General features: G+C 51.0%; 1 protein-coding gene across 2 annotated transcripts; it reads right to left on the bottom strand.

The window, feature by feature from the left end:
• Positions 1-226: 226 nt before the first annotated feature.
• On the bottom strand, positions 227-13,139 carry LOC100125499 (3-hydroxy-3-methylglutaryl-coenzyme A reductase). 2 transcript variants are annotated; one of them, XM_023958829.1, is made up of 20 exons: positions 13,011-13,139; positions 12,588-12,800; positions 8,796-8,907; positions 8,640-8,727; positions 8,481-8,565; positions 8,298-8,403; positions 7,845-7,951; positions 7,651-7,767; positions 7,414-7,574; positions 6,884-7,128; positions 6,651-6,814; positions 3,811-4,005; positions 3,580-3,738; positions 2,733-2,890; positions 2,528-2,633; positions 2,209-2,379; positions 1,785-1,925; positions 995-1,153; positions 640-794; positions 227-367 (listed from the first exon to the last, which is right to left on the bottom strand). In XM_023958829.1, exons 2-20 carry the CDS (start codon positions 12,750-12,752, stop codon positions 343-345), a joined length of 2,619 nt encoding a protein of 872 aa, XP_023814597.1. In that variant the 5' UTR covers positions 12,753-12,800; positions 13,011-13,139; the 3' UTR covers positions 227-342. The 2 variants fall into 2 exon arrangements, with proteins under 2 accessions (XP_023814597.1, XP_023814596.1); XM_023958828.1 differs by having other exon boundaries at positions 12,980-13,120.
• Positions 13,140-13,383: the final 244 nt, after the last annotated feature.

The following is a 13,383-nucleotide window of genomic DNA, read 5'->3' as shown; positions in this document are numbered from 1 at the left end:
AACGAATGAGATTTTATTCAAATCAATGACAGAAATACCCCCCATTAAAACAGACCTATTTGGTCCCTCTGGGTTCTGGTGGCTGCAGCCGGTTTGGGTCTCACAGCTGTGTGAGACACCAGGTTCTGCAGAAACCCATCCTGGAGCCTGACGGAACCAGGCGGTCCAGAACAGTCCTTGGCAGACCGGAGCAGCGTGCTTCCCGGCGGCAGAAATCAGACTGTGCTTCATTTCGGAACTTCACTGCTTTATTGGTCATTCGATAAAATTCATATCAGATGATGAAAACAGTAAAGGCTGCGTCTGTCGGTGCACAGCGCCCCCTCATGGTGAGTTTCTGCTTCAGTTCTGCAGGTTCACTTTGGACCTGCAGACAGAACCACATCACATCTGTCAGCTCAAACACCTGAAGGGCTTCAGGTTCTTATCAGAGAACACATCAACAAGCAGCCCTGCTGGTGAAATGAGCCTTTTTTCTTTCTCCTCTGCAGTCAAACAGGAAAAGTTCTCCTCCTTTCAGCTTCAAACGCTCAGATGACAAAAGTTCTGGTTCTAGTTTCTCCCCGGTTTCTGGACACTAAGTCCAGCCGACGCTCAGCAGCTGCACCAGTTTGGGTGAGTCCGAGCTGCTGTGCTCACCTGTTGTGGGTCATGTGACTTTTGACCAGGTGTCCAGCAGCCAGAGCAGACATGAGTGACAGCTCTCCGGCCAAAACGGTGGCGCACACGACCCTGGCCAGCTGACGGGCGTTCTCTCCGGGGTGGTCCTGGCTGGCTCCTTGCACGCCCAGCATCTGTAGGTTCACGCAGCAAAGGTTCTTCATCGCCACAGTATCTTGGACGGCAGCAAGAACCCGGAGACCGTTGCAGAGCGACGTCCTGCAGCTCGGATGAAGGTGCAGAACCTTCATCCGAGCTGCAGGACGTCCGACAGGTGGACCAACAGGACAAGGAGGAGCTCCTGCTGCTCTACCTGTGCACTACAGCTGCATACCTGGAGGCAGGCTTGTTGGGGCGGCAGGTTGGTGCCCCCCCCCACGGTACCCAGCTCAATGGAGGGCATGGTGCAGCTAATGTACAGGTCCTCCCCCATCGGTCCGGATGGTTCCATGAGAGTGATGCAGTTACTGCTGCCGACCGCCTGGGCCGGGTCCTGGACCGATCGCAAAACACAGAACATGTCAGCAGCCATGAAGGGACCACAGAACCACATGGAACCAGAGAGCTACAGGTACCACATACAGAACCATAGTGGACGACGCAGAACCAGATAGAAACCCGGGGAACAACATAATAAACTACATAGAAATACAGACAACCACACACAGAACCACAAAGAAACAAATACACATGCAAAACCACATAGAATCACCTACAGAAACACAGTGGGCTACACAGAACCATACAGAACCAGAGAACTACAGGAACCTCATACTGAATCATACTGGGGAACACAGAACCACTAAATTATAAAACCTTAGAGAACCCCAGGGAACTACATGTTTGACTACATAGAAAAAAAGACAACCACACAGAACCACATGAAACCAAGAAGAGAGCAAAGAACTCAGACTACCCCCCCTCCCAGAACCACACAGAACCACAGAGAACGAAATACAAAACCTTACAGAAACCCAGGGAACTACATAATTGACTACATAGAAAAATAGAAAACCACACAGAACCACAGAGAACCTCAAACAGAACCACATGAAACCACGAAGAGAGCACAAGAACTCAGACTATCCCCCCTAGAACCACACAGAACCTCACTGCTGCTGTACCTGTCCACAAGCTATGTAGATGGCAGCCACCAGATTGGCTGCATGAGCGTTGAACCCTCCAATGCTGCCCGCCATAGCTGAGCCCACCAGGTTCTTCTGGATGTTGACCTCAACCAGAGCCGCCGTGGTTGTCTTCAGAACCTGGAACACAGGAGAGCACTGGGTCAAACAGAACCTGGAGAGGTTACATCAGAACGCTGGACAGGCGTCAGATGTATTCAGACAGGAAAACATGGAAAATGGAGCTTTGCTCTGCATTTATCGTCATGTTTGTTAAGACATCTGAAGGATTTTCATTTCATATCAGACTCTCTTCACAAGTCATGGACTTCAGGTTTTTGTCCATTTCTGTGAAAGAACTTCTGCAGATCTCCAAATCTAAAACTTGAAGTGTGCATCTGTGAGTCTGCGTGTGCGGTCCTACCTCCTGGACCACCTTGGAGGGGATGGTGGCCTCGCACACCGCTGACTTGCCTCTGCCTTCGATCCAGTTGATGGCAGCTGGTTTCTTGTCGGTGCAGAAGTTCCCGCTGACAGCGACCACCTGCAGCTCAGGGAAGTGCTGCTGCAGCAGGCCGAGCGCCTGCTCCGTGCCCTGCACAAACACACATTAATGCTTCAGGTCACATGACATGTTGTCCGACAGGACGCTTGAGCTTACACTGAGAAAACAGCAGGATAAGAGCACGGATTCTGCTACAGATCTTCATACCTGAGCTAGAACACGATGACCTGGAGCCTACCTTAGAGATCATATTCATTCCCATGGCGTCTCCCGTCGTGGCGTGGAACCGGATGTAAAGATTCCTCCCAGCAAGTCCAACCAGCAACCTCTGCAGACGAGCAAACCTGCAAACAAGAGCTGCATCATTTCTCCACGCAATATCACAGTGGGAGTCCGTCTCAGAAAGCCAAGTCTGGTTCTGTCAGTGAGGAACCTGGATTTACCTGCTGGTGTTGTCGAAAGCCTCCTTGACTGCCTGAAAGCCATCAGTGCTCTCCAGCCAGGCCCTGACTTCTGCTGCACTGCAGGCAGAGGGCAGCCGGACCACCGGTCCACGAGTCATGCTGTCAGCCAGGATTCGACTGCTAGCTCCACCTGCCAGCTTCAGGACAGAACGGGCGATCAGTGTGCTACCACGCATCCTAAATCCAGACAACAACTGAACCGTCCTTTCACTGTTGCCCAAAAAAACCTCGATGTTGGCAGATCTGTGCTCTGTGCTGTATTGTCAAACATTGCTGTTGACAGTACTGTAAACATCCAGCCAGAGCTGCCAAAGGGTTGCTTTTTTTTGCAGATGACATTCTGTTGGGTCCATTGAACCAGGACCTTCAGGGTGCACTGGGGAAGCTCACAGTGTGAAGCAGGTTAAGTTAGAATCGGCATCTCCAGGTCAAAGGTCATGGTTTCTCAGATTAAAGGAGATTGCCATCTCTGAGTAGGTAAGGGGCTCCTGCCCAGGGGGAGGAGTTTAAGTGTTTTGGAGTCTTGTTCAACACAAAAGGCCCGCTGAGGTGGCTCATCGTTTATACTAAATGCCTGCTAGACAACGTGCCCGAAAAGGTGTTCTGGGAGGAGGCAAGACCCAGAACACACTTGAGAGTCTCCCAGCCGGTGGAAGATGGACGGTTGGACAGACGAGAAGGAATATTTGCTGTACAACCTTGAAGTTTATGTTGGACCATTTGTCCTGCCTTTGAAAATGTCCCAAATAACAGCGTCACACACTGAGACGCTGTAAGCACACATCAAAGTGTTGCGAAGAGTGTGTTTGTTTGCTGAGACACTCACAGCGATCGCTCGGCAGCCACGGTTGGTGCTCGCCACCAAGCAGCCCTCAGTGGTTGCCATGGGAACCTGGAACTGCTTGCCATCGAGGTGAAGTGGTCCGGCCACTCCCACTGGAACGGGTACGTATCCGATCACGTTCTCACAGCAGGTGCCGATCACCTGGACACAGAGCTGTGTGAGACTGGAGCTCAGAGCTGCAGCAGGATTCCAGAGTCCCGTTGGCGCTGTCACCTTGGAGTAGTCGTAGCCGACGTACGGCAGCGAGGCCAGCGCCGAGGGGCAGGGAAGCTTTGAGGAAATCATCTGTCGTCGTATGGCCACTCCTCTCTCAGGTGTCTCCATTAGGGCCTCCAGTTTGTAAGCAGGGATGTGCCTGGAGGCCACCAGCAGCATGACCTCCGCATCACTCAGGAATTTTGGTCCCATCTGCGAAACAGAAAGACTTTAAGGATTTTCCTGCATCGTCGTCTGAGGTCCTTCCATTGACTGTATTTTTTCTTTCTTTCTTTTTTAACCCTATTCCTGTCCAACAGCTGAGCACAGCGAGTGTTTTGGACATTTTTTACTGTTACAACAAGGAGTTGGGAAGCTTTTGACACACAAGGTGTATATTTGAATAAACCTCTTTTTTAATTTAGGTTAAACTTTATTTGTGTTCATTACATTTGTATCATTTTTTTGTTGGACTGGACGGAAAAGAAGAAGAAGAGGAAAGAACGGAAGGATGTTAGAGACGGGGGGGGGGGGGGGGTTAAGGGAACTGAAGACAGGGGGAAAGGGGGAGTTTAGGAATTCTGGAGGATGATTACAGAGGAGGTGGGGGGGCACAATCATTAAGCAACAAGATGCTGGAGAATTATCATCATTACTGTCTGGTGTACATGTTAGTCAAAAGGGGCGGGGCCTGTCCACACACATACTCAAGTGTTACAAACATACCTGTCGTCTCCAACGTCTTCACGCACAATTGTGTCAACATGTACTCAACATATGCAAACCAACTCACATAAAACATTTCATTCTGTCACACATACAATTTGTTCAAAGGTGAGCGGACACCTGTGTTCAGGTGGGCGTTCATGTTCTGCTGAGGTGGATGATGAAATGCAAAAAGAGGGAGAGCGCCCGAAAGTGCACAGAAATAACTGTCTAATCTAAACTCATATCACCCTCTTCTTCTCTTTTCCATTCAATCCAACAAGAAATTATGTAAATAAAGTTTAGCCTCAAAAGCTTCAGGGGTTTATACAAATATATACCTCGCATGTCAGAAGATTCATAAGCCCCCATTGTAAGAGTGAAATGTGTCCAACACAAGAAGCCTTCAGCTCTGGGGCCTCATTTATAATCGTTGTGTACGCACAAAAGAAGGCGTACGCCACTCTCTACGCAATAGTTGAGATTTATAAAAAGCAAACTTGACGGGAAAATGTGCAGTCCTTCACGCAAGCTCTGACCCAGGCGTACGCACAAAAACGGGTGAAATGAGAAACGGCGACACCGTCGGCAGATGGAAGAAACACGTGAAAGTGACAATGACAATACTGCCTCTCAGAAATAACATGAAGACTTCACAAAGCAAGTCTCACAATTAACAGCTACACCAACACCCGTTTGATTGATCAGCAGTGAAACAAACAAAGAAAATCAAACGAAAATTACAACAGAAAATCAAATGAACACATATTTGCAGAAAGAAAAGTGAAATATGTTCTACAATATTGGCATGTTGTGCAATTCATCCTCATAAATAATAAAGTTAACAGAACGAAATAATGTACAAAACTGATATTCTCGTCAGTGTGTCCGTCTGGCGGAGCAGATATGGGTGCAATCAGACAGACAGATGGATAGATAGAGAGAGATGCATTAATTGTCCACTAGGGAAAGTTGTTTTCATAGTAAAACATTTCTTTATAAGCTACAGAATTATGGTATTCATGCATATGCCTTTAGTTTGTTTTATTCTTGATAAAACAATGTATGGCGTATGTCTCAACCATTCAGAAAGCAACAAGAAATTACATTTGCGCTGAACAATTTCCCATTTCCACATCGATTATTCCCGACATCTGTAGCTTGTCAGATGTAATTAAATGGAGGGAAATAAAATGCCCCATCACAATGCGTAATGACGCACAATGGCTGATCTTGCGCTCTTAGAAGATGTGGCAAATGGAAGACTTCGGAGTGAACGCATCTTTAGACAGCAAGAAGACTTGCTGGCAAACGAGGATGACTGGCTCATGAGCCGGTTCCGACTTCCTCGAGCCGTCCAGTTGGACCTCTGCGGGCTTTTGGGGGTGTGTCACCCGGTGCATCTGGCGCGTCGGTGTCCCCCTGCGCCTCAGTCACCACTCCACTTAAAAGGGATTCCCCAATTATTGCCGCCAGTCTCTCATCAGGAGGGGTCAGCTCCGGTGTCCCCCCCCCCACACACCCGTGGCAGACACGGGTGTGTGTGTGGGGGGGGGGGGGGGGGGGGGCATGCAGTGCCAGACGTTTTTTTGCCTCGACTTTGATGTCCGACCATTTCACTCACGTGCCTTTTTGGCATTAGTAATGCCCACACTGTGCCCTCCAAACAACATTCTTCTCCTCTTTTCCACCTCGCCAACGATAACTTGACCTTCATATTGAGTGTAGTTACGTTTTTTTGATTTCCTCTCGGTTTTTGCCATGGTTTCGCAATCAATGAATATTCATTTGTGGGCGTTTCACGGACTATTTATGGGCAACTATGGGCGTGTCATGTAGCCGCTAAAGCTGCGCTGCATTTAGAATCGGTTGTGATTTATTAAGGGAAAGATGCGTAGGATGTGCGTGCGCACGGTTTTAGAAATCCGAATATTTCTGTGCGTACGCACGTCCTAGTTTTCATCCGTACGCCACTTCTGACGCAAATCCTACGCAAAGTTTTATAAATGAGGCCCCTGGTCTGTTTGCTAAGAACAAGTAAAAACATTTTTTTTTTTTATTCTGCCACCGCTTCATTCATATCATTACTCCGGGCCCCACTATCCATGGAGACCTGTTGAAAGGACAGCAGGAGTGTTGTGGTCACGACTCACCTCAGGGTTGCTGAAAATGGCCACACAGTCAGGCAGGGCTCTGGGCTTCTCTGGGATCCTGGGCTGGGGCGTCTCCGGCTTCAGCTCCTCCTCCTCCTCTCCGATGACAAACAAGCTCCTTTGCTGACGGTCGGCGGCGACAGGAATCGGCCGGATGACCTGATCTGAGGGGAGGAATCAGAATTGTAACCTAGCATAGGGGCATCTGCTGCTACTACCGAGGACAAGCTCACCGTTGTCCTTCCTGTCAGGGGCCCTGGGGGTCGCACGCACGGGGGGCACACACGGGGAAGCTGGCGGCTGCTTTATGCAGCAGGTCTCTGTGGGGTCCAGGCTTAGGACTGGGGGAGACATAGTGATGGGGTTTCTCAGAGACAGCGTGGACTCCACCTCCGCCTGCTCAAAGAAAATGTACTTGACAGCCAGCAGCAGGGCCAACGCCAGACAGATGACCTGCTCCACGTCCATGCTGACCATCCTGCAGAGGAACAGAGACGCCGTTTACCGAGGAGAACGGTTCCCTTCAGCCAGAAAGGAGGCAGCTTCAGCTCTCAATGCTACTGAGGGGAACTCAAAACAACCAAGAATACCAGGATGTGGATTTTAGTTCTCCGATTTAGCGAAATTTAGTCACAGAACCAGCCGAAAAAACCTGTCATTTACACCAAAGCTTCCTGCTGTCACTGCTGAGTGCCAGCAGAACAAGTGCACAAAAGGAGCTGAATGACCTGGGGACAGAATATTAAGGAGGGGGGGGTTGTACCTGGTCAGGTAGAAGTGCCAGAGGGGCTTGTCGGGTTCGATCCTTCTGGTTGAGAACTGGTCCAGCTCCATGCTAACCTGCAGGACGTCCTCTGTGCTGTTCCTGGACGACGGGCTGGAGACCCAGCGGCTGTGGGCGTGTACCATCACCAGACCCAGGGACTGCGGGAGCAGAGGGGGGTGACGGAGGGTCCAGAAAGACCAGAACCAAGAAAGGAAGGGCCTTGAGCGGCGTTACCATGATCATCTTGACCCTCTGGGTGACGGGGTTTGGCTTGTTGTCCTCCTCCTCCATCACTCTGGAAAAATGGCTGAGCTGCCAGATGGGATGGCCCTCCTGACTCTCACGGGACAGCTGCACGACAAAGAGCGCACACTAAGCACACAACGCCGCCGTGCACGGACACACACACACTCACAGGGAGCCCTTACCTCCAGGACGAGCGAGACGCACGCGGGGAAAAAAGTCATGAACACGAAGTAGTTGGCCAGCACAGACATGCATCCAAAGCCACACATGATCTCCAGCTGCCTCACACCTGGAAGACACACACGGGATCTCACAACAGCAACACAACAGGAGGAGTGCAAACACAGATCTTCATCTCCTCTTCATCAGGCAGCAGGCGTGTGGCTGAGCAGCTAACATCTGTATAAGTTCAAAGGTTTGGTTGGGAGCTTCTCTGTTGGTGATGAAGCAGACGTTTGTGTTGGAGCAGAAGTTCTGAGAAGATTTCCAGTTTTTCCTAGACTTTGATTGCAGAGCAAAACGCCGTGCTCCCCACCAAACATCCAGACCTCCAGACAGCCGAGGCTCTCCATAAGTTCTGGTTTAAAGGTCAATCTTCTGATCGATTGACTGATGTCCGTCTGTCTGCTGCACACCTGACATGGTTCCCACTCCGATCACCAGGCACTCCACCAGGGCATCCAGGGTGAAGGTGGGCCCGAGCACAGCCATGCCCGAGGCGATATTGTCCCTCACTTCATCCTGCAGACCAAACACCCATCTTCAGCCAGATCTTTTATCTCAGAGCAGCTCTGCCAAACGGACGCCTCCGTCTGTACCTGCGAGCTGGAGCTCAGGGCGAACCGGGCCAGGGCACACGCTTTGGACAGGTCAATGAGGAGCAGGAAGAAGGGCAGGGCCTCGCTGAAGGACGGAAAACAGCTTCAGAGCTAGAACAGACATCCGTTTCCACCCCACTTGACACGCTGCGTCCTTACTTCAGGCCGGTGAGCTCCTTATCAAAGAAGTGGATGACCACCGTGCTGAACACGAAGCTGGAGAAGATGGTGAAGAGCCCAGCGATGCCTGCAAGACACCAGAGTCAGCGGAGCCGCAGACGACCCCCGCGCCACCCCAGGCCGGCCCACACTCACCCAGGATGTACTTGGATCCCAGCTGCCTCAGGCTGCGGAACTGGAAGTAGATGTAGAGGATGGCGATGCAGCGGGTGATGGTCAGGATGATGATGTCACTGCTCAGAACTTCCTGTGGAAACAGGAAGAAAGAACAGAAGCTCAGAGATGATCGAGATCTGCAGATCTGGAACCAGAGAAACGTCAGAACCGAGTCCCACATTGGCTGCAAGACTGCAGGAATTCACATCCGAGGTCAGGGTTCTTGAGCGGGAATACATCCATTTTGACACGAGCTGCGTTTGTGAGTCCATGTGTGTCTGTGAGGCCATGTGTGTTTGTGAGGCCATGTGTGTTTGTGAGGCCATGTGTGTCTGTGAGTCCATGTGTGTTTGTGAGGCCAAGTGTGTTTGTGAGTCCATATGTGTTTGTGAGGCCATGTGTGTTTGTGAGGCCATGTGTGTTTGTGAGGCCATGTGTGTTTGTGAGTCCATGTGTGTCTGTGAGTCCATGTGTGTTTGTGAGTCCATGTGTGTTTGTGAGGCCATGTGTGTTTGTGAGGCCATGTGTGTCTGTGAGTCCATGTGTGTTTGTGAGGCCAAGTGTGTTTGTGAGTCCATATGTGTTTGTGAGGCCATGTGTGTTTGTGAGGCCATGTGTGTTTGTGAGTCCATGTGTGTCTGTGAGTCCATGTGTGTTTGTGAGGCCATGTGTGTTTGTGAGGCCATGTGTGTTTGTGAGGCCATGTGTGTCTGTGAGTCCATGTGTGTTTGTGAGGCCAAGTGTGTTTGTGAGTCCATATGTGTTTGTGAGGCCATGTGTGTTTGTGAGGCCATGTGTGTTTGTGAGGCCATGTGTGTTTGTGAGTCCATGTGTGTCTGTGAGTCCATGTGTGTTTGTGAGTCCATGTGTGTTTGTGAGGCCATGTGTGTTTGTGAGGCCATGTGTGTTTGTGAGTCCATGTGTGTTTGTGAGGCCATGTGTGTTTGTGAGGCCATGTGTGTTTGTGAGGCCATGTGTGTTTGTGAGTCCATGTGTGTCTGTGAGTCCAAGTGTGTCTGTGAGGCCAAGTGTGTCTGTGAGGCCATGTGTGTTTGTGAGGCCATGTGTGTTTGTGAGGCCATGTGTGTTTGTGAGTCCATGTGTGTTTGTGAGGCCATGTGTGTCTGTGAGTCCATGTGTGTTTGTGAGTCCATGTGTGTCTGTGAGTCCATGTGTGTTTGTGAGGCCAAGTGTGTTTGTGAGTCCATATGTGTTTGTGAGGCCATGTGTGTTTGTGAGGCCATGTGTGTTTGTGAGGCCAAGTGTGTTTGTGAGGCCATGTGTGTCTGTGAGTCCATGTGTGTTTGTGAGGCCAAGTGTGTTTGTGAGTCCATATGTGTTTGTGAGGCCATGTGTGTTTGTGAGTCCATGTGTGTTTGTGAGGCCATGTGTGTCTGTGAGTCCATGTGTGTTTGTGAGGCCAAGTGTGTTTGTGAGTCCATATGTGTTTGTGAGGCCATGTGTGTTTGTGAGGCCATGTGTGTTTGTGAGGCCATGTGTGTTTGTGAGTCCATGTGTGTCTGTGAGTCCATGTGTGTTTGTGAGTCCATGTGTGTTTGTGAGGCCATGTGTGTTTGTGAGGCCATGTGTGTTTGTGAGTCCATGTGTGTTTGTGAGGCCATGTGTGTTTGTGAGGCCATGTGTGTTTGTGAGGCCATGTGTGTTTGTGAGTCCATGTGTGTCTGTGAGTCCAAGTGTGTCTGTGAGGCCAAGTGTGTCTGTGAGGCCATGTGTGTTTGTGAGGCCATGTGTGTTTGTGAGGCCATGTGTGTTTGTGAGTCCATGTGTGTCTGTGAGTCCAAGTGTGTCTGTGAGGCCATGTGTGTTTGTGAGGCCATGTGTGTTTGTGAGGCCATGTGTGTTTGTGAGGCCATGTGTGTTTGTGAGGCCATGTGTGTTTGTGAGGCCATGTGTGTCTGTGAGGCCATGTGTGTTTGTGAGGCCATGTGTGTTTGTGAGGCCATGTGTGTTTGTGAGGCCATGTGTGTTTGTGAGGCCATGTGTGTTTGTGAGGCCATGTGTGTCTGTGAGTCCATGTGTGTCTGTGAGGCCATGTGTGTCTGTGAGTCCAAGTGTGTCTGTGAGGCCATGTGTGTTTGTGAGGCCATGTGTGTTTGTGAGGCCATGTGTGTTTGTGAGGCCATGTGTGTTTGTGAGTCCATGTGTGTCTGTGAGTCCAAGTGTGTTTGTGAGTCCATGTGTGTCTGTGAGTCCATGTGTGTTTGTGAGGCCAAGTGTGTTTGTGAGTCCATGTGTGTCTGTGAGGCCATGTGTGTTTGTGAGTCCATGTGTGTTTGTGAGGCCATGTGTGTTTGTGAGTCCATGTGTGTCTGTGAGTCCAAGTGTGTTTGTGAGTCCATGTGTGTCTGTGAGGCCATGTGTGTTTGTGAGGCCATGTGTGTTTGTGAGGCCATGTGTGTTTGTGAGTCCATGTGTGTCTGTGAGTCCATATGTGTTTGTGAGTCCATATGTGTTTGTGAGGCCATGTATGTTTGTGAGGCCATGTGTGTCTGTGAGTCCATGTGTGTCTGTGAGTCCAAGTGTGTTTGTGAGTCCATGTGTGTCTGTGAGTCCAAGTGTGTTTGTGAGTCCATGTGTGTTTGTGAGGCCATGTATGTTTTAGAGGCCATGTGTGTCTGTGAGTCCATGTGTGTCTGTGAGTCCAAGTGTGTTTGTGAGTCCATGTGTGTCTGTGAGTCCAAGTGTGTCTGTGAGTCCAAGTGTGTCTGTGAGTCCATATGTGTTTGTGAGGCCAAGTGTGTTTGTGAGTCCATATGTGTTTGTGAGGCCAAGTGTGTTTGTGAGGCCATGTGTGTTTGTGAGGCCATGTGTGTCTGTGAGGCCATGTGTGTTTGTTTCTTTGTGCGTATGTGTGTCTTTGTGCTTTCTGGGGTGGGGGACACAGAAGGCTAAAAACAATCTCCATGTAAGACTCTGCTGCATCTGTGGACCCCAGCTCTGTTTCCATGGTAACTGAGCGGGTCAGAGGTTCAACCTGCTCTGCTTCAGCTTTTCAAAACAGACGTCAGACAACAGTTCATCTCTGAAGCTCCGCCTCCACAGCGTCATCACAGCCAGGTGGGCGGAGCTGCTGTCAGGTGAGGCCACGTCTGAGCACTCTTAGGAGGAGCTGCGGCAGGAGAGTCGCTCCCGATTGGATAGTTTCTGGTTCGATTGCTACAGAGAAATCCCTGAGCAGGACACTGAACCATCAGCACGTGGGACAGGGCGGGACAAGCTTCGGAGCCCCATGGAGGGGGCAAGTGGAGCAAGGTTAGGGTCAGGAGGTCAGGGTTAACTTTGAGCAAAGTGGTTCATAAAACAGACAACAACGCACATCCTGACTGTTTTATGACGTAAGCGCTAAGGCGGGATGCTGAGGTCCACGCAGCCGCCTGCGTCTGCGCTGACGATGGTCAAGGTGTGCAGAGGAGAGAGAGTGCAGAAGGGAGGACAGTGCACAAAAGAAAGATCCAAAATGTGCAAAGTGGATTGTGTTTTGTCAGGGCTTGCCAGTTAGGTTAGTGAAATCCCATGGAGCATGTTTTCTGCACGCTGTCTGAACATGTTTTAATGCATGCAGGCCTCTAGTCAACCAACCCATCATTTTATAAAAAATGGTCTTTTGTTTTTGCAAGCTCCACCACTCTGAGGGCCCCTAGACACGAGGTCCTGATGCCCATGTGGTGGGTCAGGAGGTGAACGCTCTTCTGACAAACCCCCACAGACACAACCCGGCTGCAGTGACAGGTTCTGGCCCGGCTCACTCACCTCCTCCTGTTTGGGGCAGTCCAGGTTCCAGCCGCAGATGTGGTCGCTGCTGGTGAACATGTTCATGGACAGCAGGCAGATGGTGAGGGTCACGGTGCCCACGATGACCTCCCATGGATGAGAGGCCACCAGGAGGCCGTGGGCGCGGAACAGAGAGCCGAGCATGGCTGTGGTGGAGCGGATCTTCTTCAGCAGGAGGGTGGAGGCTCAAACCTGCAAGACAGACAACCCAATCGGATCACTTCCTTTCCATCAGGTCAGAAGCCAGAGCCGGTTCTCCTGAGGTCCAAGCTGCACCAGGAGAAGCCTTCATCAGAGCTCTGCCTCCTCTCCATCACTTCAGCTGCTCTAAGGAGCTTAGCAGATCAGTGCACTAAAAATACGCGGCTCACCTGGGCTGTCCGTCTCCGTCAGAACTCTCACCTGCGCCGCAGCAGACACTCTCCGACCTGTCGGAACCGAACCGCCGTCAGACTGAGGCCGCTGGAGCTGCGGTGCTTCCACCCCCCCGGAGGCTGCGGCGGCGCCGGCGGCTCACACCCCGCCACCCCGTGGAACCATCGGACGCTGCGGCATCAGCCGAGGCTGCAGCCAATCACGGCGCGCGCAGCGTCCACAAACCCTGACGTCACGGCCGCAGCCCCCGCCTCCTTCCCTACACGAGGACACGGGAGGGGCGTGGCCACGAGGACGCCTGATGTTGGCAGACAATCGGAGCGCGAGGAGCTGAGCGATCATTAATTTCCTGCTCTTGGTGTTTATCTGCCTTGAACCTAAAGTTGAACACAGCGATGAT

The sequence above is a fragment of the Oryzias latipes genome, chromosome 9 (genome assembly GCF_002234675.1).
Source record: "Oryzias latipes chromosome 9, ASM223467v1".
In the NCBI taxonomy this organism is placed as follows: Eukaryota; Metazoa; Chordata; class Actinopteri; order Beloniformes; family Adrianichthyidae; genus Oryzias; species Oryzias latipes.
Note: the sequence above shows the minus strand (reverse complement) of the source record. Positions and strands in the feature narration are given on the sequence as shown.

What these genes read in the sequence shown, in the direction of transcription:
- LOC100125499 (XM_023958829.1), bottom strand. Translation starts at nt 12,752, where the DNA reads ATGCTCGGCTCTCTGTTCCGCGCCCACGGCCTCCTGGTGGCCTCTCAT. An exon ending in GCGTCTCGCTCGTCCTGGAG is followed by an intron (nt 7,768 to 7,844) that starts GTAAGGGCTCCC and finishes TTTGTCGTGCAG; the next exon opens with CTGTCCCGTGAGAGTCAGGA. An exon ending in AGTCACATGACCCACAACAG is followed by an intron (nt 368 to 639) that starts GTGAGCACAGCA and finishes TTCTGTCTGCAG; the next exon opens with GTCCAAAGTGAACCTGCAGA.